This window comes from Carassius carassius, chromosome 12, assembly GCF_963082965.1.
Source record: "Carassius carassius chromosome 12, fCarCar2.1, whole genome shotgun sequence".
In the NCBI taxonomy this organism is placed as follows: Eukaryota; Metazoa; Chordata; class Actinopteri; order Cypriniformes; family Cyprinidae; genus Carassius; species Carassius carassius.
This window is the reverse complement of record NC_081766.1, coordinates 9431174-9455500: the sequence shown is the minus strand read 5'-3', so window position 1 is coordinate 9455500 and position 24327 is coordinate 9431174. Positions and strand designations below refer to the sequence as shown.

The following is a 24327-nucleotide window of genomic DNA, read 5'->3' as shown; positions in this document are numbered from 1 at the left end:
GGTCACCTCTCACGGTCGGCCCAATGGAGGATCTCGCCAGGTCCACTCTGGACCCAGAGCCCAGCCTACAATCTCCCCACGGTACGAGGCATAAGCCCGAGCCCACCGATGACGGAGAACCAGAGAGCAACCCGTCAGACCAGGTGCGAGAGCCGGCGACACTGCCCACCACGAGGGAGCAAAATGTGGAGCGCCAAATGGGTCAAAATGAGGGGGTTTCCAATTCACCTATGTCAGTTTCTCAGTTAAGCCCAGGAAGGGCTCCTGATCCTCCTTTAAGCCCAGGACGGGCTCCTGATCCTCCTTTAAGCCCAGGACGGGCTCCTGATCCTCTGTTAAGCCCAGGAAGGGCTCCTGATCTTCCGTTAAGCCCAGGACGGGCTCCTGATCCTCCTTTAAGCCCAGGACGGGCTCCTGATCTTCCGTTAAGCCCAGGACGGGCTCCTGATCCTCTGTTAAGCCCAGGACGGGCTCCTGATTCCCCGTTAAGCCCAGGACGGGCTCCTGATTCCCCGTTAAGCCCAGGACGGGCTCCTGATCCCCCGTTAAGGCCAGGACGGGCTCCTGAACCCCCGTTAAGCCCAGGACGGGCTCCTGAACCCCCGTTAAGCCCAGGACGGGCTCCTGAACCCCCGTTAAGCCCAGGACGGGCTCCTGATCCTCCGTTAAGCCCAGGACGGGCTCCTGATCCTCCGTTAAGCCCAGGAAGGGCTCCAGCCCCAGAGCTTACTCCAATGCCTGCTCCTCCAAAATTCCCACCCTCCCACCCACTCCTGCCTCCTCCTCCGCTGTCGTCTGGCTGCCCCTCTGCTCGCCCTCAGCCTACCATCATTGTGGTGCGAGCTCAGCGGGACCGCCATCCTCCAGCGACGCCTTGGTCGGCGTCTCCCTCACCTCCGCCTCCAGCCTCTGAGGCCTGGACTCCGCCTCGGCCCGTTGACCCGTCGGCTCCACCATGGCTCCTAGCTCCTTCCTCTCCGCCGTGGCCCGGCAGTCCACATGCTCTGCCTGGCTCCCTCGTCCCTCCGGCTCCGCCTTGGTCTGGCGTCGTCCATCCTATGCCTCGGGACTCCACTCCTCCGGCTTCGCCTCATCCCTCCGTCCCTCCGGCTCCATCAGGCTCCTTCATCCCCTCGGCTACACCTCAGTCCTCGGTCACTCTGGCCTCACCGCGGCCTTCCGGATCCACATCGCCGCGTCAGTCACCAGAGCCATCAGTTCCGCCTAGGACCTCCGGCTCCTCCCCGTCACCCTGGCTCTTCGGCTCTCCGTCTCCACCTCGGGCTCCTCCTCCACTTGCTCCGTTGCCGTGGGTCGAGTCCCTGGAGTCTGTGACCATTCCTCCTCCATGGCTCCTTCCACCGTCGGCCCCACCTTGGGCCGTTATGGCTGTGGCCTGGGTCCTGCTGGGTACCTCCTGCTTCAGATCCTTCCTGTCTCCTCCCTGGCTCCTCCCTCCATCATCTCCTCCCTGGCTCCTTCCTCTGTGGTCCCTGTCTGCTGGCCCCCTCCTGGGAGGCTGTCCTCCACCGGAACCTCCTCCCAAGTTCCCACCCACGCCTCCCTTTGTTGTTTCTACGGTGCGAGGACGCACCTACCGGGAGGGGGGAGTACTGTCACACACCTGGACTCATTTTGTGTGTTTTTGCCCCTGTGACCCAGTTTCTGTCTTCCGTGTGTGGTTTGATTAGTTCCCAGGTGTGTCTAGTCATTTCCGCATGTGTTCCATGTCCCTGTTAATTTAGTCATGCCATCCACCTGTGTTTCCCCATTATCCCTTGTATAAAAGCCTTGTCCTTTCAGTTCTGTTTTGTTCGGGTCTACTCGTTACTCGTTACTAGTTACTTGTCCACTTGTCCATTTGTTACTTGTCACTTGTTACTTGTTACTTGCAACTTGCCACTTGCCACTTGCCACCAGTTATTTACTACTTACCTTGCCTATGTTTGATTTAATAAAGCTTTGTTTCGTTTATCCCTCGGCTCCGTGTTCCTTCCAGCAGCGTAAGCCGTGACAATTATAAGACTTATATCACAGTATTACTTTACTGTATATTGCATAATGTACCTTTATATTTCATAATGTGACTTTATTGCATAATGTCTTTGCATAATATGATTGTGAATGTATTTATCAAAATTGTGAGATGATATCTCATAATATGACTTTTCACAATCTTACGATATGACTGTATGTGACTCATAGTTTATGTCACAGTAGTACTTTATATAACACGGTGTAACATTGTTTCACAATATGACTTTATATTACATAATGTGACTTTTTATCTCCAACTTGTGTCTTAAATTCTTAAAATTGAGTTTATATCTCACAAAATGACTTTATATCGCATAAATGTGACTATATTCTTTAATCTGCTGTTATATCTGAATTTAAATCTCATAATATAACTCACAAAGTGACTTTATATCTCTCAGTTACAACTTTATTTCCCAAGGTTGTGGATTTATATCTCACAATATGACTTTGTCACATAATGTCACTTTATATCTCACAACTGTCTTTTATTTCTTTCCAAAGTTTATCTCACAATTACCATTTTACTTTTTCTCTGAATTTTCTCTGAGTCTGATATAGCTACTGTAGTAGGAAATACTTTACGATGGGTTGTGATGGTCGAATGTTGGCTTTTAAACCCCAGTGCATCCCTGGACTAAAGAATCCTGCTTGTCATGTCAAGAATTAATGTTAAGTATGTTTGTGCATGTTATAGAGTGAGGGTACGAGCGTATTGATTCCCTTGTGGTCCTACCGTATGCTCGGGTGCTGGTAGGTACAACAGACAACCTGTAAAGTAATGTGCCCTCCTATCAAGCTGTTCCTTGGAGGAACATCACACTGCAGCAGCAACCAGCTGCCTGAACCCCTGTGCTCTTTCTGCAAGCTCCAAGGTCCTCGGCTGTCACAAGGGATCCTCGCCGACGATCGGCGAATCCACCTGCACTGCACTTCTCCCAAAACACACCGAGATCTGAGACAATCTACTGATAAAACCTATAACCAAATTTAACAGGAGAACATTTATAGGCACAGAGCGTATTTTTGGGATGAAAAAAGAGGAGGTTAGGATGCCAACGTGGAGCTCCAAGCTGGTGAAATTGAGTAACCTTGGAGCATGTGCAAATTTCGCGCTGTGTACGCGTTTGCAGTGCTGGGTTATTATATTTCTCATTTCTCGAGCTCTCAGGGAGCATTTTGAATATGTTAGGTGTTGGCAGGGGTAGATGGTGGCTGTCACTGGCATTTTAATGGGGTGTGTCTCTTGGGGGGCCACTATGGCGTAGCATGTGTGATCTGGCCACACACACACACACGCACGGCTTGTCTACTTTTAATCCCAAAAGCATGGCCAACAAGCTGTTCTAAAACACTGCACATCCAAATAGAATTAAATATCACTACAAAGCAAGGGACGGGGAATAAGGGAAAATGAGAATAAAAGTGAGAATCAGTCACAGAGGTTGAGAGACAGAAAGAGAGAACGCAGGGGCAATACTTACAGCACACACACGCTGTGAGAGAGATCATCAGTAATAATTGCGGAATGTCTCTTTCTGAACGGCTTTGTGTTTTTTTTCACTCTGTCTCTTGCAGTGAAAATCATTTAGCCTCTGGGCTGGAGCTCAGCAGGAGAGAGAGAGAGAGCAATTAGAGAGAGAAAGAGACTGACAAGGAGAGAGGGAGAGAAAAAAAGAAGGGGTGCACAGGTAAATGATAAAGGAAGTTGTGGGAATGATGCTGAGATGAGCAACGGGGTGGGCGGCGGAGATGATGGATGGACAGAGAGATGGGCTAGGAATGAGAACATTTTGGAAAGTTAATGCTGCAGAGCAAATGAGCTGGAAATGCACACAAGAGGGGAGGAGAGGGTCAACGTGGAAAACACAAACAGTGGGGTCCAGAAATCTGAGACCATTAGTGAGAATGCTTCTAACATTCTTTGTTATTAAATATATTATTAGCTTAATAACTTGAGTGAAAATTATTTGGTTTGTCTCATTGGTAGGGGAAGTCGTGGCCTAGTGGTTAGAGAGTTTGACTCCTAAGCCTAGGGTTGTGGGTTCAAATCTCGGGCTGGCAATACTACGACTCAGGTGCCCTTGAGCAAGGCATCGAACCCCCAGCTGCTCCCTGGGCGCCGCAGCATAAATGGATGCCCACTGCTCCGGGTGTGTGTGTGTGTGTGTGTGTTCACTGCTCTGTGTGTGTGCACTTTGGATGGGTTAAGTGCAGTGCACGAATTCTGAGTATGGGTCATACTTGGCTGAATGTCACGTCACTTTTTTTGTTTTCATGACAGCGGCACTCGAACCACATGAACCACATGATTTTGTGTCAGAACTTACAGAAAGAGTTGAACATTTTCAGTGTCACAAATTTATTTGATTAGTGACCGTTAAATAGTGGAGAATCTTAAATATTCATAATTATACTTATATTACACCATAACATTTTTCAAATGGGTAATTCATATATAATGCACAAGTCTTCAAGACTTTTTTTTTTTTTTTTTTAAATTGAGCAATTCATTTTAGAACAAAGTGTCAAATGTGAGATGCTGCAAAAGATGCAAGACACAAGTGCAATGGTCAGTAACCACTATCTAACAATCTATAATGGAAAATCGACCTGACTGACTTTCTTTTGTTCATGAAATGAAAGTCAAGGGGTCCAATGGTGTTAGTATAGATAAAAACAGTTAAATATTAGATATATCAGATATATCAGAACATCTAATGTGTTACGCAGAAGAGAGAAACTTGTTCAGAATTGGAACGACATGAAGAAAGGGTACATGATTTATTTATTTTGGGTGAACTAGCTCCTTTAAATTAGATTTTTAAACCTAGATTTTCAATGTGTCTTTAGACTTCACTGTATATGCAAACTCATGACCTTGGAATCCGGTGAGAGGGATTCTTACAAAATATATATATTTTTTTTCAAGTAGAAAAAGCACAATGAGAAGGCACAGAAAACAAAGAGCGAGTAGGATGCAGGAGAGAGTGAAGGCTAAGAGAGAGTGAGAGATAGAGCGTGGTTAAGTACCATTTTATTATAAACCCCTGTGGAGAAGAAATCCAAACGTGTTTCTGTTCTGAGAGTGGGAGCTGAAAGGGAGAAGTACAGGAGAGGGGGAAGGAGGAGGATCTGGAGAGTCTAAGTAAAACTCAAAGAGAACATGTCTAAGCCATTCTCTTCTCTGCTCTCTCTTCTATTCCCTGCCTCTCCCTGTGTATCTTTCAATCAAGATAATGCCACACACACAAGCACTTTTTTCTTCCTTTACCCACGCTTTCATCACGTGTAAAAGAAGTGTTGCTATCACACGGCATTCTGGTATTTTTTGATTCCTGACTAACGTTGACTTATTCTTTAAGCAGTTAACATTGATAATAATAAGAAATGTTTTACCAATCCATCATATTTGATTGATTTATTAAGGACCATGTGACTTTGAAGACTGGAGTAATGACAATGAAAATTCAGCTTTGCCATCACAGAAATAAATTACATTTTAAATAGAAAACTTAAATTGTTGCAATATATTACAATTGCTGTATATCTGATCAAATCATTGTTGAGCATAAGAGACGTCTTTCAAAAACATTTAAAAAATCTTACAGACCCCAAACTTTTAAATGGTAGTTCAGATATGTTCTGAAAGACTGATTTGTGGAGCACCAAGTGTAACCTGACTAATTTTGTGAACCAAATTAATTGTCAGCTTTTTATTAAATGTAGAATTTGCTAATCATTTCTCAAAATTCTGAGCCAGACACTCATTTCATGCACAAAATTCAAATGGGTTCCTTTTATTTGCACACTTAAGACTGACTGAACTTTTCAATCTGTGGATAACACCTTTTGCAGACAAAATGAAAAGGTTCAGCTGACAGAATGCAGATGGCTTTTGTCGATCTGTATATGAGAAACATTGGGAAGTCGTGGCCTAATGGTTAGAGAGTCGGACTCCCAATCGAAAGGTTGTGAGTTCGAGTCCCGGGCCGGCAGGAATTGTGGGTGGGGGGAGTGCATGTACAGTTCTCTCTCCACCTTCAATACCACGACTTAAGTGCCCTTGAGCAAGGCATCGAACCCCCAACTGCTCCCCGGGCGCTGCAGCATAAATGGCTGCCCACTGCTCCGGGTGTGTGTGTTCACTCCTCTGTGTGTGTGCATTTCGGATGGGTTAAATGCAGAGCACAAATTCTGAGTATGGGTCACCATACTTGGCTGAATGTCACTTCACTTAAAAAGTAACTGCATTTTGTGTCACCCATTTCATTCAGTGCATGAAATCAGTCAGGTCACACTTGGTGCCCATAGTGATTGTCACATCGGGCAGCAGTTTGGTTTTCAATTTAATTTTTTTATTTATCATTATTTGTATTTATTTATTTTTTTTAACAAATTATGTGCTTCACAAGACTCTTTCCCCGATGCATCTGTGAACAGTTAATATACTGACCAAATTACCTGCCATTTCATCTTTCATATACATTTCTTGAGATGCATCAAGAGTGATTTTAGCTATTTGCCTTATTAATATCACTGCACACTTTCAGTCTGTTGCATGCCTTTTTTTTTTTGATAAAATGCTGAGAATTTTCAAATGAAACAAGGATCTTTTAATTAACAACCCATTCACAAAGGACATGCTCTTGCAACTACAGTACAAAAGAGCTAGACGGAAAAGAATGCAAGGGTTTATACTCAGACTGTCTAAAAATAGTGCAGCAGTGTTCTTTTAGTATTATTTATTTCTTTATTGATATTTTAAATAATCTTTTATTTTTAGATTTTCAGTTTTATTTTTTATTTTTTTATTAATAATTTTGTAATATACTTAAAAAAAATGTAATTTCAATTTAGCTCCATTATCTTGGCTTAGTAATTGTCTTACTTCAACAAAGGTTTTATTTCAGTATTTAAGGTGATAGTTCACACTGAAATAAAAATTATGTCATCATTTACTCACCCTCAAGTTGTTCTAAACCTGTTTGAGTTTCTTTCTTCTGCTAAACACAATAGAAGATATTTTGAAGAACGTTGGCAACCAAACAGTTACCGGTAGTCACTGACTTCCATAGTTTATCTCACATACTTCCATTTTTTTTCCAACCTTCTTCAAATTATCTTCAACAGTAGAAAGGTTTGGAACAACTTGAAGGTTGGTAAATGACGACAGCAATTTTGTTTTTGAGTAAAATATCCCTTCATTTTTTCTAAGTTTAAGTAAAGCTAATATATTTATATTTTAGTTTAATGTCACTAATAAGGCTGGTGCAGACTGCAGAGGGAATGCAAGAACATTCTGTGAATGGTACATTGCTTGATTATGGCTCTAAGTAAAATCATAATCATTTCTACTAAAATCAAATAGATGTGGTGACACCCAGTTGGGAAACCTTGGTAAGTTTAAACATTGAATGAATTAGGCCTTTGTAACTTACAGGTTCTCTCATGCCTGGCTAGAATAAAGGCTTTAGAGGTAGTTAATTGTCAGTGATTTGCAGCTTGAGGATTGTAAGACTTCGCTCATGCTCAGACAGGGGATGCTCATGATTATATATAGTCCAGTGTGAATACAGTGCATGAACTTGAGCTAATATTTATTCAGAATCCTCTCAGCTGAGGCTGGCCATCCGCTCTACTTAAGCATGCCCACTGCCCCTGAATGAGGGAAATGCCACAGAGAGACAAAGAGATAAAAAGAGAGTACTGAATAGAGTGATGCTTTGGGGAAGGGAAATTGACCTGTGGCCTCTTGTACTGTTAAAACATGAATATACAAAGATGCAGACTTTTCTGCATCTACAGATGCAGCACAAGTCACATCAATATTATCGTGTGAAGCCGGAGGCTACAGTCAGAACAGGTCTTTGAACTGAAGGCTGTCAATCCATTCAAAATCAAAAGAATTGCATGAAATGCTCATTAATTTATTAAAGAGATTATTGTGGCAGGTGTGTAAAAATGTAATATTGGCTTTAGAAGTTAATATATTATTGAACTGAACATAAGCCGTGCCGATATTCAGATTGTGAAGGTGATATTAGTTTTATGTAACAGTTCACTAAACAAAAATGAAAAGGTTAACATTGATTAACTTATATTTTAGACACTATATTGCTAGTTATTTTGTCGATTTTTTTTGCTCCTCCAATGAAAATAGGTGTTTTGAACAAATTGATTCAAATAAGAAGCTCAGTCTTTTGCAATTAAGTGATGTATAGTTTTTGGCACAGGGTCGCTTATCTTGGCACTGTCAGACAAATTTACATAGAAGTGAGCAAACTGCCCTTTAAATGCCCAGAAAAGATTTGCATTAAGATTGACCCTTTTCCTGCTTACATGCTTCTCTGATAAAATTATTAAAGAAAATAAAGCTAAGGTATAAAGTGTCGGCTTCAAAGCCAACCCATTAAAGTTAAACACATTCATAAAAAAACAACAACAACAACATACTTTCTTCATATTTCAGCTGATTATGATAACAACCACTGGTATTTGCATAAACTTGTGCCAAATAAAGATGGTTTTGATCATAAATGATGCATGAAGGAGGCTGAACAACAGCAACAAATTGAAAAAATACTTGCTGATGATGTGAAACAACTACTCATGTGACCGGCAAACATGGGCATAAGCGGCATGCGGGTGATGGACGTTGTTGGGTGTTTGGCCAAGTTGAGTCAGATGGCATTACATCAGTTTCAGCTCAGCCTGACAAAAACAACACCTCTATTACCAGACTCAGCACCAGCAACTTACCAAGTCACCCCTACTAGCTCGCTAGGGGCATTACTGTAAGAGTGTGGGTGAAACCAGGCTGCGAAGTGACTCCACTGACCTGTAACCGCAGCTCAACCTCACTTGTGAAATCAACTGTAACACTCCATTCTCACCTAGTTCTCATAGTGCTTACAGTTGAAATCAGATTGATCCTCCCACAGATTTGAACATAGATAAACTGAGCCTTCTGTTCTATAGTTCTCATCACTGCACTTAAGGAAGGTCTGTATGGCCCTGTATTTGTTTTTTAACCAAATTCATTTTATTCTGCATACCGTTTTAAAAGTTGATGTAAATTTTAGTAATCAAAAAGTATGTCTAATCAAGTGAAGTCATGAAACCTATACAATTGAACAGCAATTTATTGAAAGATTAAAAAAAAAAAAAAAAAAAAGGATTTATTAGGATTTTTTTTATGTGCCTTTTGATCATTTATTTTTCTATTTTAATATTTCTGGATTCTATTTTAATGGCTGTAATAAGTTTTAATAATCCAAAAAGTCTACTATTTTTTTTTTTTTACAGTAATAGGCCCCTATGAAGTTTTCAGAAATTCTGTGATCTGTTTTATGTATAATTTTAATACACATTTATCATCAAAATACAATTGGTTATCAAATGAAAGCATATAACAGTTAATTAGGCTTTTAAAGTGTTTCAAGTGTAACAATTTCTTTCATTACTAACTGGCAAACTTTATTTTGGTAAACAACAAAGGTTTACTGATAATTAAAACGGAAGTAAAATGGTGAAGAATAAAACTTTTATTCATTATTATTTTTACTTTAAGAAGTACAGGTACATTCTACAATAATAATATATTTCTGTCAATTTCTTAAAGTTTAAACAAACTTTTATTTTGATTGGTTGTCTTGAAGACCTTTAAGTTAATTGAACACTGAACACTTAAGTTAAGTGAACACTTAAGTTCATGTGTTCATGTCATCATATCATATCATGGGACAGCAGATGAAGAAAAAACCACAAGCGTCACATGTGCTTGAGTATATGTGGTAGACAAAACTCTGCTGTTCATTCACACAGAGACAAACAGAATAGACTAGCAGTCTTTTTGCGCTTTGATATTCACACATTTAATATTCCATGTCATGATTTGATGAAGTGTACAGCCATACTTTTGATTTATTGTCCAAAATTTGTATTTGTGTTGTACCAAAAATTCTATTTTAATGACTGATTTCCGTGATTCCATCTGCGTTTTCCGCATCATGGAAATCTCAGAGCCCCGAGTCTATTGCTTCAGTGTTATGGTGTCAGCCTACGCCAGGGTAAACAGCTTTAAAAATGCGGTCAGTGCGTCTGAGCCGGCAGGGCTGGTGTTAATTATGTGTCAGTAGATAGATAGTGGCGCAGCTAAAGCTCTGTGTCGGCTCCATAGCCGTGGACTTTCAGCTGGGCTTTAGGGCTGCAGGTGCAGAGTTGCCTGGCAGAGAGGATCCAGTGAGGAATGTGAGGTTGGTTCTAGCTGGGGGCCAGACAGATGGAGGGTCAGTCTGGGTGAGAAGACACAGTCATGCCTGCTCATAGTTATGCAGCAGGGCCAAGAGTGGAGAGTTAGCCGAGTAAGGTCGCCCCGATAGGGAATTCTCCCACACTGCACCTGCGAAAGAGACCTGTCACTGTACCAGAACAGAAATAACATAGATCTGTAATAGATTGTCTTGTTTTGTCACTTGACTTGTTTGGCAAAATATGCACTGAAGCCTGGAAGTTTGATGAAGCTGCTTTAGTGAATCTGGCCTTCTGCCAGCTTTTACTTTCACGGGCACATTGAAAAACATATAGTAAAGAAAAACATTTCACTCAGAAATTGAGAGTACATTTAATGAACAATTACAAAAATGGGCAAGTAACATATTTGAATGAAGCATTACATTTTTTAAGTAGAAAACGGAAATAGTATATTATACAAAATTGAAAAATAATCAAATCAATAAATCATGGTTAATCACATCCAAAATAAAAGTTTTTGTATACATAATATGTGTCTATATATGTCTATATATACAGTATGTACACTGTAAAAAATGTACTGTAGAATTTACAGGATTTTACTGGCAAAAAAGTTGCCAATAAAATCCTGTAAATACGATGTTAATTGCTGTAAAATGGATTACAGGACATTACTGCAAAGCAAATTACAGTTAATTGCTGTATGTGAAATACAGTAGTTTGTAGTATTTTTCACAGTAACATTGAATTTTACTAGTAGTTTATTTTACAGCAATATTTTGTAAATTCACCAAAGTACAGTATTTACCTGGCAAAAAAGTTGCCAATAAAGTCCTGTAAATATATTTTACAGCATTTTTTTGTCATTTCATTAAATTACAGTATTTAACTGGCAACAAAAGTTGCCAATAAAATCATGTAAATACCCCTAAATACAATATGATGTTGTAATAATTTAACAATGAAACTGCTTTAAAGAATAATTTTAACAGTAAACTATAAAATACTGATATAAATGCATTATCATGAGCTCTATCTTAATACATTTACAAATGAATAAAAACCAAGTCAATGATGTTGCAAATAAGTATTTATTAAAACTGGCAGAAAGACATTAAAAGGCTTTTACTGGTAAAATAAAATTTCTTTCAACAGTTAAATCTTATCATAAAAATAGCATAGCATTACAAATAACTGTTTAAAAAAAAGCCATATTCAGAGTAGAACATTGACTTTCTATAAAAATGAAGGTCAATCAACAGAATTTGTATAATTTTGGTAAAAAAAAATGTTTTAAACAAAATGATTAAAATAAAATGCTCGAATCAACATTAAATCACAAATTCTGTTGTTTGAGCTTATGTTCTATTAAATTAAGAATATTCCTGCAAAAGACAATTTAATAAATACATACTGAAAGTCCATCAACTTTCTGAGATGAGCACACACATGAGGGTTGTCCCTGTTCTGAGACTTTTCCACTTGTTTTGCCTCTATGTGTCCGTCTTGTATCCAGTGAGGGTCGTGATTCCAAGAAAACATCTGCACATAAAAACAAGCAAAAGCATCAGGATAAAGTTAAGTATTGAAAGAAACTAGCTCAATAAAATAAATGTCAAAATGCCACTTATACAATACAATCAGCATTTACCAGTACTTAAAAGGTTACTCCACCCCAAAATGAAAATTTTGCCATTAATCACTTACCTCCATGTCGTTCCAAACCCGTAAAAGCTTTGTTCGTCTTCGAAACACAATTTAAGATATTTTGAATGCAACCGGGAAGATTGTGACTGTCCCATAGACTCTCCAGTAAATACTACTGTCAAGGCCCAGAAAAGTATGAAAGACATCATCAGAATAGTCCATCAGTGGTTCAACCGTAACGTTATGAAGCGACGACAATACTTTTTGTATTTAAAGAAAACAAAAATAAGGATTTATTCAACAATTAGTCTCCTCTGCGTCAGTGTAGTGCCATTTTTGGAGAGTATCTGTTGGACACACACTACATAGCCTGTTCTGTGTCAGCTGGGTCACATGGACATGCTTTCTATGTTTATTTACGCTTTGATTTGAACGAAAACAGCGTATCCGTGTGGTGCAGCTGACATAATAAAAAATAACGACTTTGTTGAATAAAGCTGTTCTTTTTGTTTTCTTTGCATAAAAAAAGTATTCTTGTAGCTTCGTAAAATTACAGTTGAATCACTGATGGCAGATGGACTATTCTGAAAAAGTGACGTGACATTCAGCCAAGTATGGTGACCCATACTCTGAATTTGTGCTCTGCATTTAACCCATCCAAAGAGCACACACACAGAGCAGTGAACACACACACACACACACACCCAGAGCAGTGGGCAGCCATTTATGCTGCAGCGCCGGGGAGCAGTTGGGGGTTCGGTGCCTTGCTCAAGGGCACCTAAGTCGTGGTATTGAGGGTGGAGAGAGAACTGTACATGCACTCCCCCCACCTACAATTCCTGCTGACCCGAGACGCGAACTCACAACCTTTCGATTGCCAGTCCGACTCTCTAACCATTAGGCCACGACTTCCCCTAAGCACTGACGATGACGTCAGCTTTTCGATGACAATGGTTTTCATACTTTTCTGGGCTTAGACATTGTTAATTGTTTGGCAGTCAGTGGGATAGACGCAAGCCTCCTGGTTCTCATATGAAATATCTTAAATTGTGTTCTGAAGATGAACAAAGCTTTTACGGGTTTGGAACGACATTAACAGTTAACAGTGATGAATGACTACATTTTCATTATGGGGTGGAGTAACCCTTTAAATAAGTAACCTTTTTCGCAAATGAAATTACTTAAGTAAAACTTGTTACCTTTGAAAAAATTTATGTGTGCAAAAGATGCCTGCTCCCGGGACGCACAATGTTGAGGTATGAATTCACAACCATCTGACCCTCAAATAGTCAAAAGCCAATGGGTGGACCTGAAATGAATAAATACAAGCAATAATGTAAACTACAATGTAGTATTTCAATATAAAATATAATCTAAATTACAAGTTTATCAAATTATTTAAATAATTAATACATTACCTAATAAAATCAGCTTCAGAGTCTTGAAGCATCGAACATTTCTCCACATCAGCTGCTATTCTTTGCACCTACAAGACATAAAGAAAATAATCTTGTGATTTCTTTAAAGCATTATTTACTGTAAATGCAAATTAAATAATTAACAGTGCACTTGTAACAAACCACTGTGTAATGACATGAAATTTGAAAATACAATTAATAAATGTTGGAAAAATGCAATACTTATTAAACCTGAAACTAATCTGCCATTAGGTGTCAGTAAATAACTTAATGAGGGAATCAACTGAGTCATTCATTGAACCGATCCGTTCAAAAAGATGAATCATTTAGCTAAAGTTTGGAGAGTTTTGATCTGAGAATGAGCAAAATAGTTTTGCTTTGGTCTTTGTTTGGAACTATATTCGTTGGTGAAATAGAACAACAGTTAATATTGTGTCTAAAAAAGTAAGTAACTTGTTAACTAATTGTTTATTGAACTATGTATTTGCAATCGTGATACTCACGCAAACAGCTCACTTGTGATGCTTCTTATATCATATGTTATGAATAAACTCAACAATTGAACATTTACCTCATGTATTTTCTGTGAGTTTATGTGTGCTGTTAAGCTTGTTTTGATGTTGAATGAAACGTTAATATAATCAGAATCAGTCTTGCGTTTAGATGCTTCCTCAGTCTTTTTTTCTTTTCTTTTTAATCAGGCTAACTTGTCCAGTCGGGCATATAAAGATGTCTTTCACTTATTATAGTAAGGCGTCGAGTCAATATGGGATAGTTGAACACATATAAACCAATTAAATATTTATAATTTTGCTGTTCGTCAGTTATTTCGATAGGTAACGTTAGTAGTTACTATGACAATCGTTCGCATTAGGCTTTATTTTAAGATAGGTAAACACTACTTTTAAATGCTCTAAAAAAGAACATTTTACTTCCAAAAATCGAACATTTGGCGTAACTATGCTATGATAGCTATTCCCAGTTTACTGCACAGAAGTTACCAAGGCCACTAAATGACAGGATAGGAGGCTATTGTGACATGAAATCGCTTATACATTAACTTAAATAAATATAAAACGATATATTTCTTAAGTATAATTAAATGAACTTACCAGGAATTATGAATAAAGCCTCTTATCTTCAATCGTTCTCGAGCTGCTCCAGTCCGCTGGGTTTCTGATTTGAATGATGCGCGCGCAATCCCATAATGCCACACTACAGTAAATTAGTGTAAAAAGCAGGAACTACAGTGACAACACCTGCTTCTTGTAAATGAATTACAGTTGACGTGGAAATATACTATTAACAACTGTAAAACCTTATTTGACCCATAATGCATTGCGAATTACAGCTCCATCTTGTAAAATGTTTATACAGTACAATTCTGTAAAATTTTGCTGTAGAAACTACAGCAATTTTTTACAGTGTATACATACATACACACATACAAGTATATATGTAAGAAATATATATACATAAATACACACACACACACATATTTGTTTTTGTGGATTCATCCCATAGGCTTAATGGTTTTTATACTGTAGAAACTGTATATTCTATCGCCCTTCACCAACCCTAACCCTAACCCTCACAGGAAACTTTGTGCATTTTTACTTTCTCAAAAAATCTCATTCTGTATGATTTATAAGCGTTTTGAAAAATGGGGACATGGGTTATGTCCTCATAAGTCACCCTCTCCTTGTAATACCTGTGTCATACCCATGTCATTATACAGAGTTGTGTCCTGATATGTCACAAAAACAAGAGCACACACACACACACACACACACACACACACACACACACACACACACACACACACACACACACATGTATGTACTGTATATATATATATATATATATATATACATGTATGTGTGTGTATTTTATTTATGTATTAACTGTATGTATTTACCATTTACAGTTTGTATTTACTGTATATTATATTATATTTTATTATATTATACATTTCATAATATATCATAAAACGTTGGGAGTGGGTAAAGATGTATTTTGCATCTATTCATAAGTCAGTAGATAAATATCACTTGTAAAGTATGACATCTCAAAGCCGCTAGTGAGTCATGTGTTGCTGAACTCCTCTGAGGAGAAGCGTGCAAGCTTCATCTTCCTCACTCAGACGTGAAGGAGCCGGGGATTCTCTCCCTTCAGCCTTAAAGCCTTTGATAAGATTCCCTGGTGGTAGAAGGGGATTGAAACTCATAACACGCTGAGATCTGTGTGTATCGGAGTGTGTTGTTCTGTAATGGTTATGTGTGTAGATGGCCTCTCGGTATCCAGGCCACCGCATTGCTGTTTAGAGCAGTCAAAACCCATTTCACATGATGGCTGAAGTGCTATTTTCTCAAACAGTGTTTCTCCAAACTCGCGGGGCGCTAAATAAATCTGCCCAGGAAAACACATTCATTAGGTTAATGCACAGATGCAAAATGCCTTTTTCCCCCTCTCCCAATGTTTTATGATTTATTGTTCTGCAGGAATGTGAAATTGAGTATACCCGAATAAGTTATTTAAGTGATTTAGAAGTTGACACTGAATGTTTTTTTTCCCCACAGTTCATGATTTATGGTTATTGTAAAAATATGAAATTCACTTTATCAGTATAAGAACATTACTTTATAATATGAGTAATTTAGTTGATTTAGAGGCCTAATGATAAGGCCCATGTATACAAAGGCAGCTGAGAATCTGTTCTTGAAACACGATGTCTGGCAGAAATTTACATGGCTAATTTGAATGCATATTATGGTCAGCTGGATGTCAGTGCATAAATTAGACCTTTCTGATGCAATTTCATGTATAATTCAGTTGCGTTCCAAAATGTATTGTTTTCCAAATCAACTGCCTCTCTGATAAATCCTTTATTAAGGTGTCAGCCAGATTCAGCTGTGTAGATATTAGATCTCATTTAGTACCGATATTTTAACCTCGGTAGGGCCAATAATGGTGCGACTGTTTAAATTCATGCCTGTTTTTTCTTTCTTTAATGTGGTCAGGCATCTGCTTGGCAGAGTGTGTGTGCAGTTGTGTATCACACTGTGTTCGTCCTTGAGTCTGTGTGTGTGTTTGTTTTGAGCTGTGTCACTACATCGGTGTTATTGGATGTGTAAATCACATGGAGCATCAGCAGAGGTCATGTCGATCAGGTCAATGCCAGGGTCAAAAGGAAACGCTCCTCTCATTCTCCGTGACTACACAGAAGGGATTCTCTCCGTCTTTCATCATCCCGCCATCGCCAGCCTTAACGTTCATTAAGGGCCTCGTTAAGTCTTGTCGTTAAGTCAGGTCATTAAGGCCCTCCGTTAAAAAACCCAGGCTTGGAACGGCAAACTGCTGGCAGACTTGACTGACTGAGACCTCAAGGTGGAATTAATGGATGGAATCACAAATTCCAAAGCCACAACACAGCAACGGCCTCATGGCTGCCTGCTCTCACTAGCAACAACACTTACCACCTAGTTCCCTCGACTAATTGCCAATTGAAACTGAGGTACTGACTAACACCTGGTTTTAACATCCATTTTGAGCGATCTGATCACAAGTGGTCAGTGCTAAATACAGCTGTGGGGTCCAAAACGTTTTGTGACTTACCAAATAGCACATATTTATCTGCCTGATCTCATTTGTATTCATAGAGGGTTACAACAAACATTCACATTTATACTACCTTTCAAAAGATTGGGGTCAGTATTTTTTATTTTGTTTTAAAGAAATAAATACTTTTTATTTAATGCAAGGATGCATTAAATTTATAATGAAAAGTGAGAGTAGAGACATAATGTAAAAAAAACAAAAAAACATCTGTTTCCAATAAATGCTGTTCTTTGGAAATGTCTATTCTTTAAAGAATCCTGAAAAATCACACAAAACTATATTAGCTATTTGTAAATAGATGTGGAATGTCTTTGATTTACATCAGCATTAAATGATGCACAACATCCATAAAAAAAAAAAAACCTTTATAAAGAACCTAAAATAACAATGTCAATTTTATTCAAAACCGCATGTTTGCAGTAGGTTTGTACATATAAAGTATATTTAGTATAATGTGCAATAAGAAATAATCTGATGACTTCTTGTGCCTTTTTGCACTTGCTAACATGTAGCATCATCATGACTCACTAAGTGATATGTGTAGCCCTGAAATCAAAGACCCTGCAGTGATTAGTGACAGTGACTTGTCTCGGCTGACAAGTTGTCATCAGATAACTAAAAAAAAATAAACAGGGACTACACCAATGTTTAGACTGCTGGTGGTCATTAAAAATCTCAGGATGCTTTTTGAAAGGAGTAGGTATGTGACCCGTGCGCCCTCGTCAGATTGGCCTCACTCCATCATGGCCTCCTAATCATCCATATAATTGGCTACTTCACACTGTCACCTCTCCACTGATAACTGGTGTATGTTGGGAGTTCTGGCAAAATAACGCTGCTGTCACATTATCCAGGTTGATGCTGATTGTGTAGATCCACTCCACTCATTCAAAATGCTTTGAGCGAAACTATTTTGTAAAAAGCTGTATTAATGTAAAGACTATTTATTTATTATGAAGCAAATATTTATTTATTTATTTTCGGATTTGCTGCAAGAGAAGCAGATTAATAATTATATTAATAAATATCAAATACAGATTAATATAATTTTATAATGATAATATTTTTAATAAATAAAATATAATAACTTTTTGATATTGTTATTAATATTTTGGAGTCATATTATTATTTATTATTATCAACATTGGTCAAATACATGCTGCATAAGGAATGCTACAATCACATATTCTTGATATATTGTTCCAAAAATCTGACTTGTACATGACATGTTAAAGTTATTGCTGTACTTTGACTGCAGTTGAACATTTAAACTACATATGAGCATGCTGAGAAAAGCTGTGTGATACAGCTTAGCTGACTAGGAACGCCTACTTGCAACCAACAGCACAGTGACCTGAAAACCTCAATGTGAGCACCTCTTGACATGGAAAAACTTGTATCGTTTACCAACTTGTTGTATTGCGCCTGGCTATTGTACACAAGAATGTGTATCACTGAGCAGAATGTGCTTTCTTAGAGTTTTCCTCATCAATGCCCATCAAGTGGCAGGACATTCTTTGGGGATTTACATCTAATACAGAACCAAATGTTTGTCTCAAAATTCAATCTAGAAAAGCCAATGAATATTCTGATTCCCCCCCAAAAATCTCCATTTTGATTCCATTGAGGGAACACACTCAGCTCTTTCCACACTCGAATGCCTGCTAACATAGTACATGCTCCCATTTGTCTTCCAAACTTGCTGTGTGGCACGTTTTGTTGAAGTTGTGCTGTTATGGGGTCTTTTTAAGCAGCTGTATTCTGGCCACGTAGAAGCAGTAATGAGGAAGAATGCTGATGCGTTCTCCACACTCTTCCACCTGAGCGTCACGCACTCCCCATACAGCCCAGGCTTTGCTCGCTGCATGAAGGCTCCTTAGCCGTAGACTGCCACTGATCTAATTACCAGACTCCACCCTCAATCAGTGCCCAGAGTACGAGCGTTTCACGCAAGGCTGTGTGATCATTACCGCCCATCTGTCTGTCTACTGTCTACCAATGAACCCATGAAGTCCTCATCTGTCAAAATGGAGTCTATATTTTAAGATCAATCTTTTGTTTTACTGTTTTTGATTTATGCACATAAAGTCGATGGTGTTCTGACCTCTGTGCTGGGAAGTAACTGATTGCATGTAATATGGATTACATATTATTTATTCAAGTCTTTGGAAGTCTTTTTATTTTTTGTACTTGGTGTAGTGAAATGTGGTTTAAGTAAAAAAAACAAAAAAAAAAAACATTATTTTCCACATACTGTACATTATTGTTTCTCCCTGCCTTTCTGAAAAGCGTAGATTTTTATAAAGCTCATCGTTCTGAAAAGCGATGTGTACGCTGATTGTCCAGTTATCCAGTGTCCCCCTTGTTCCATCTGCGATTGTATATGGGGTGGGGTGTGAGGGGTAAAGCCCGATGCGGGGCTCCCTCAAGTGCGGGGATCGTTGCAACTACACCAGCTGCATTAAATTACCTAAAATGTGTAATGTAATGGATTATGTTGCCAAATAAATTTTTTGTTTTGTAATTTGGAACCAGTAACAGACTACAATCTACCCAGCACTGTGTATGTTGTATATTTGTCTTTCTGAACCCTTTGATCTCTTTTAATCTTTCAGTCTCAACCTTTCCCTCTCTTTTTCTTTTTCTCTTCACCAGCTTCACACTGACATGGACAGAGGTGATGGACGCACTAGGTACGTGCTGCGGGGTGAGGGGGCAGGGTCAGTGTTTGTGATTGACGAGAAGACAGGCAACATCCACGTAACCAAGCCCTTGGACCGGGAGGAGAAGGACGAATACCGGTTGATTGCCACAGCAACAGACAGTCAGACAGAGCGTGCCCTGGAGCCCTCCTCCCAGTTCATCATTAGAGTGCAGGATATCAACGACAACCCACCTGTCTTCGAGGAAGGAACCTACAGCGCCACAGTACCTGAGATGGCAAACATAGGTAGCGGAAGACAACATAGGCTCATCCCCACTAGCACGTTTTCTTGGTGAATGAAACACCGCAAAATTATAATTTGCGGTGTTTAAATGTTAATGATGCTCGTTCGTTGAAATAACTTTTATGCTTTTAAATTTTACGTCGGTTTGAGGCGGGCTCAAAATATTACCCATAGACAGTAGAGATTTTTTTGTTATCCTGAAATGGGTTTGATTAATATCTAAAGAACACAAGTGCAAACAAGAAATATTCTATGCTGCATCTGAATGCTCGAACCCTTGCTGAGGTAAACGAAACCAGAGTGCCATTCAAATCTTATATTCCATCAGTGTGATTGCGTTATCAGTCTAAATTGTGCCATGTTTCTTTAGTTCCACTCAGATTGATTATGAATATGCATGTTGCGTCAACCCGACAGTCATGCCTGTTTTTTGATCTGCCTATCTGATAATTTGTTTACAGTGACAATGTCTCTCTTGCTCTCGTTTTCCTACTGTCTTCTATTTGCTGCTGCTGCTACCTGCGAAAGATAATCAGACAGCACCCTCCCCTCAACCCAAAAGCTCTATTGGTGACACTGTCAGACCTCCCCTCCCGTCCCTCTGAGCTTGTCAGCCGTTGCCCCATGGGAAATGTAGTTCTCTTTCCATTGTACATATATATGTTCTTTTCAAACCACTTCGGTCCTTCGCATGAAGTTCTTTGATTTATTGGGTTGGAAAAAAGGCCATATCTGTCATGAGCGAATGAGAGATTTGAGATGTGAGGGAGTTATGGGAACATGGGAGTGTGGCCACAGAAACAGGCATAGAGATTGAGAGAGTGAACAAATGGGAATTGGAGAAGGAGATGAAGAGAAATGAAGTGAGACAGACAGAGGCGCAAATGAAAGAAGGTGTGCGGCTGGGGAGAAGAGAAAGCGAATACTGTATTTGTCACACTACAGCTGGAGAGAGAGTGAGTGGAGAGATGGGGAGAGTCTGTCAGTCTTTACACGGCTCTCTTCACGTGGGCTTGTCCTGTGATGACCTGTGTTCATATGAGCCGTATTGATCATCTCTTATAGTCTTTTTTGCCCTCTCGCTCCCTGAAACTCTTCCTCAGGGACCTCCATCATCCAGGTGACGGCTTCAGATGCAGACGATCCCACATATGGAAACAGCGCACGGCTGGTGTACACGCTGGTTCAGGGGCAGCCGCACTTCTCCGTGGATGCTCAGACAGGTGGGTTTTTCTTGACCTAGGAGCTGGTTTTTATTAAAACTAATAGATTTTAGCTTTTCTAAAATTATTTTGATTCAAAGAATATAAAGTATTTATTTATTATTTTTTTTATCTCAGACTCAAGCTTTCTATCTTAAAAAGCTCAAAAACGTAAAAATATTAATTTTTAAGTGAACTGGCGAGTAGTGAACAAACACACATACCATAAACACACCTCTGGAGCAGTGGGAAGCCATTTTTGCTGCAGCACCCGGGGACCAGTTGGGTGTTTTGTGCCTTGCTCAAGGGTCATACTATTGAAGGTGGAAGAGAGCGCTGTACATTCACTCCCCCCACCTACAATCCCTGCCCATCCCAAGACTCGAACCTGCAACCTTTGAGTTATATGTCATCCCAAACCCATAAGACTTTCATTCATCTTCATAACCCAAATAAAAATATTTTTAATGAAACCTGATAGAATTCTGTCCCTTCACTGAACGTTCATTCCTCCCAAATTTTTACATTCCAAAAGTTTATAAAAAACACGGTAAACATAATCCATATGAGTTGAGTAGCTAATATTTTTCAGGATACAAGTAAGATTTTTGTTAAATATCTGAAATGTGTTGCGAATTATATTTTAAAGCGATTTTTTATCAATGTATATAATGTCAAACACAGAAAAACATGCGCACAGCACACTCATTTGGATCTGTGCTGAATAAGATAGGTACAGTATGTGAGCCCAAGTTTAATTGTATAGCTTTTTACACATTTCGCTAGATTCGGTTTTGTTTTATATAAATAAATTTAGGCTAGGGATTTACAATAAATGTTGTTAAATTGAATACAACTATAACTTATATTTTTCATTCCGGTTCTAAATAATATTACATTTAAAGGGTTTATGAGGCGGACAAAATACATTTTTATAATGTTTATAAAACTGGTAAACAATTAGTTTTATTTAATGGATATTTTATATTATTTCTGCATGTTTTTTTTCTTCTCTTTCTCTTTCTCTCTCTAAACAATGCATTTTTGGTCCGGTGAAACTTATTTTCTGGATAATGTAGTAATCCAGGTTGTAATGAATCAACCTTCATATTCATCCGGAAGAAGGAGGCGGGAACCGGCGGACAATCAAAAACATTTTAATAACAAAATAAACACAAAACAGCGCACCAGCCCCTCACGGACGACTGGTGCGCATAAAATAAAAACCAAAACACAACTAAAAGCCCAGGCCTGGTCCTCTCTCGTCCTTCACTGTCGTCGCTCCAGTTTTATATCCTTCCATCTCCTCCATGGGCCTCGAGACCGGTGGGACGAACAGGTGTAGTTCATCTCCAATCACTCCCCCGGCCTCGCTCCCATGTCCCTCGGCCCCGCCCCACTCGTCACATACCCCCATCGCCCCTCGCAGGCCGGGGGGTACTCCCGAGACTGCGCTCTACTCCCCCCCCCCCCCCTCCCTCCGGGGGGGCCACTCCCGGGGACCTGCGGGAACCTGGGGGTAGGACAGGCGAGGCGAGAGAAAAGGAGATGGAAGGAGGAGCGACAGAGACGAGAGAGGGGAGAGAGGAAAAAAAAAAAAAAAAAAAAATTCCGGTTCCCAGACGCACCGCTGCTCGGCCCTCCACCAGCTGGGTGATCTCCTCCGCGGTGCCTGGCGGTGGCACTGGACGGCCCTCGGCGGACGGCACGACACTCCTCCGCCGCCCGGTGGACGGCGACGGCTCCTCCGGTTTTGGGCAGCCGGCAGGAGTCCCCCGTTCCCTGCTCCTCCCCGTTCCGGCGGAGGCAGCAGGCTCCGGCCACCTGGCGAACGGCGCCGACTCCTCCGCTCCCTCACGGACGGCAGCCGTCTCTCCACATCGTGGGCGGCCGGTAGCGAGCTCGCCCGTCCCCGGCAACTCGCTCCAGTCCACCGCCTCGAGCGTCCATGGCGGCACACTCCTCGCCAGCTCGATGGCACCGCGGATTCACCACAGCGGCGAGGGATCTTCAGCAGCGCGTCCCTCCTTCTCCCGGGCTTCGGCACCACTGTAATGAATCAACCTTCATATTCATCCGGAAGAAGGAGGCGGGAACCGGCGGACAATCAAAAACATTTTAATAACAAAATAAACACAAAACAGCGCACCAGCCCCTCACGGACGACTGGTGCGCATAAAATAAAAACCAAAACACAACTAAAAGCCCAGGCCTGGTCCTCTCTCGTCCTTCACTGTCGTCGCTCCAGTTTTATATCCTTCCATCTCCTCCATGGGCCTCGAGACCGGTGGGACGAACAGGTGTAGTTCATCTCCAATCACTCCCCCGGCCTCGCTCCCATGTCCCTCGGCCCCGCCCCACTCGTCACACAGGTGTTCTGAAGAGACATGATTGCTTTATATGATGAACAGATTTAATTTAGCCTTTTATTCACTTTATGAATAGGGGTTTGTTGTTAAACATAGGGATTGTTTCAACAATTATTTTACTTGGTTACCAAGGAGACAACAGTGTAAGTGAAAAACAGGCTTGACGTGAAATTTGAGATATGTGATGTGTTAAGTTTAATTAAAACCTGTTAAAATTAATTATCAAAATAACTTTATTGTGTGCCATTTCAGTAACAACCAGTAAATTTGCCAAGTTATGCAAAAACAGTGTTAATGTTATTTAACTGTATTTAGCAATGCATAGATCACTCAAATCAGCACTAACCACCAAAACCACACACACCATGAACACAGCTCTGGAGCAGTGGGCAGCCATTTTTGCTGCAGAACCCGGGGACCAGTTGGGTGTTTTGTGCCTTGCTCAAGGGTCATGCTATTGAAGGTGGAAGAGAGCACTGTACATTCACTCTCCCCACCTACAATCCCTGCCCGTCCCGAGACTGGAACCTTTAAGTTATATGTCATCCCAAACCCATAAGACTTTCATTCATCTTCATAACCCAAATAAAAATATTTTTAATGAAACCTGATAGAATTCTGTCCCTCCACTGAACGTTCACCCCCCCCCCCACCTTCAATAGCATGACCCTTGAGCAAGGCACAAAACACCCAACTGTGGCTGCCCACTGCTCCAGAGGTGTGTTTATGGTGTGTGTGTTTTTGGTGGTTAGTGCAAATATTAAGGATCTTTTCAGAACTGTATAGTGCAGGTGTTCGACACGTGCCATGGTGCTCATGCAGCCAGTGTGAG

The 24327-nt window shown here is 40.2% G+C and overlaps 2 protein-coding genes across 4 annotated transcripts in view; one reads left to right on the top strand and one right to left on the bottom strand.

The window, feature by feature from the left end:
* LOC132154697 (protein arginine N-methyltransferase 5-like) overlaps positions 1-24327 on the bottom strand; it is a 463524-nt gene that overhangs the window by 133141 nt on the left and 306056 nt on the right. The window lies entirely within an intron of this gene.
* LOC132154693 (uncharacterized) overlaps positions 1-24327 on the top strand; it is a 158223-nt gene that overhangs the window by 86804 nt on the left and 47092 nt on the right. For all 3 annotated transcript variants that reach the window (XM_059563341.1, XM_059563343.1, XM_059563342.1), the window contains exons 3-4: positions 19632-19926; positions 21028-21147. In XM_059563341.1, the coding sequence (XP_059419324.1) occupies positions 19632-19926; positions 21028-21147 (415 nt within the window). The remainder of the gene's footprint in view (positions 1-19631; positions 19927-21027; positions 21148-24327) is intronic.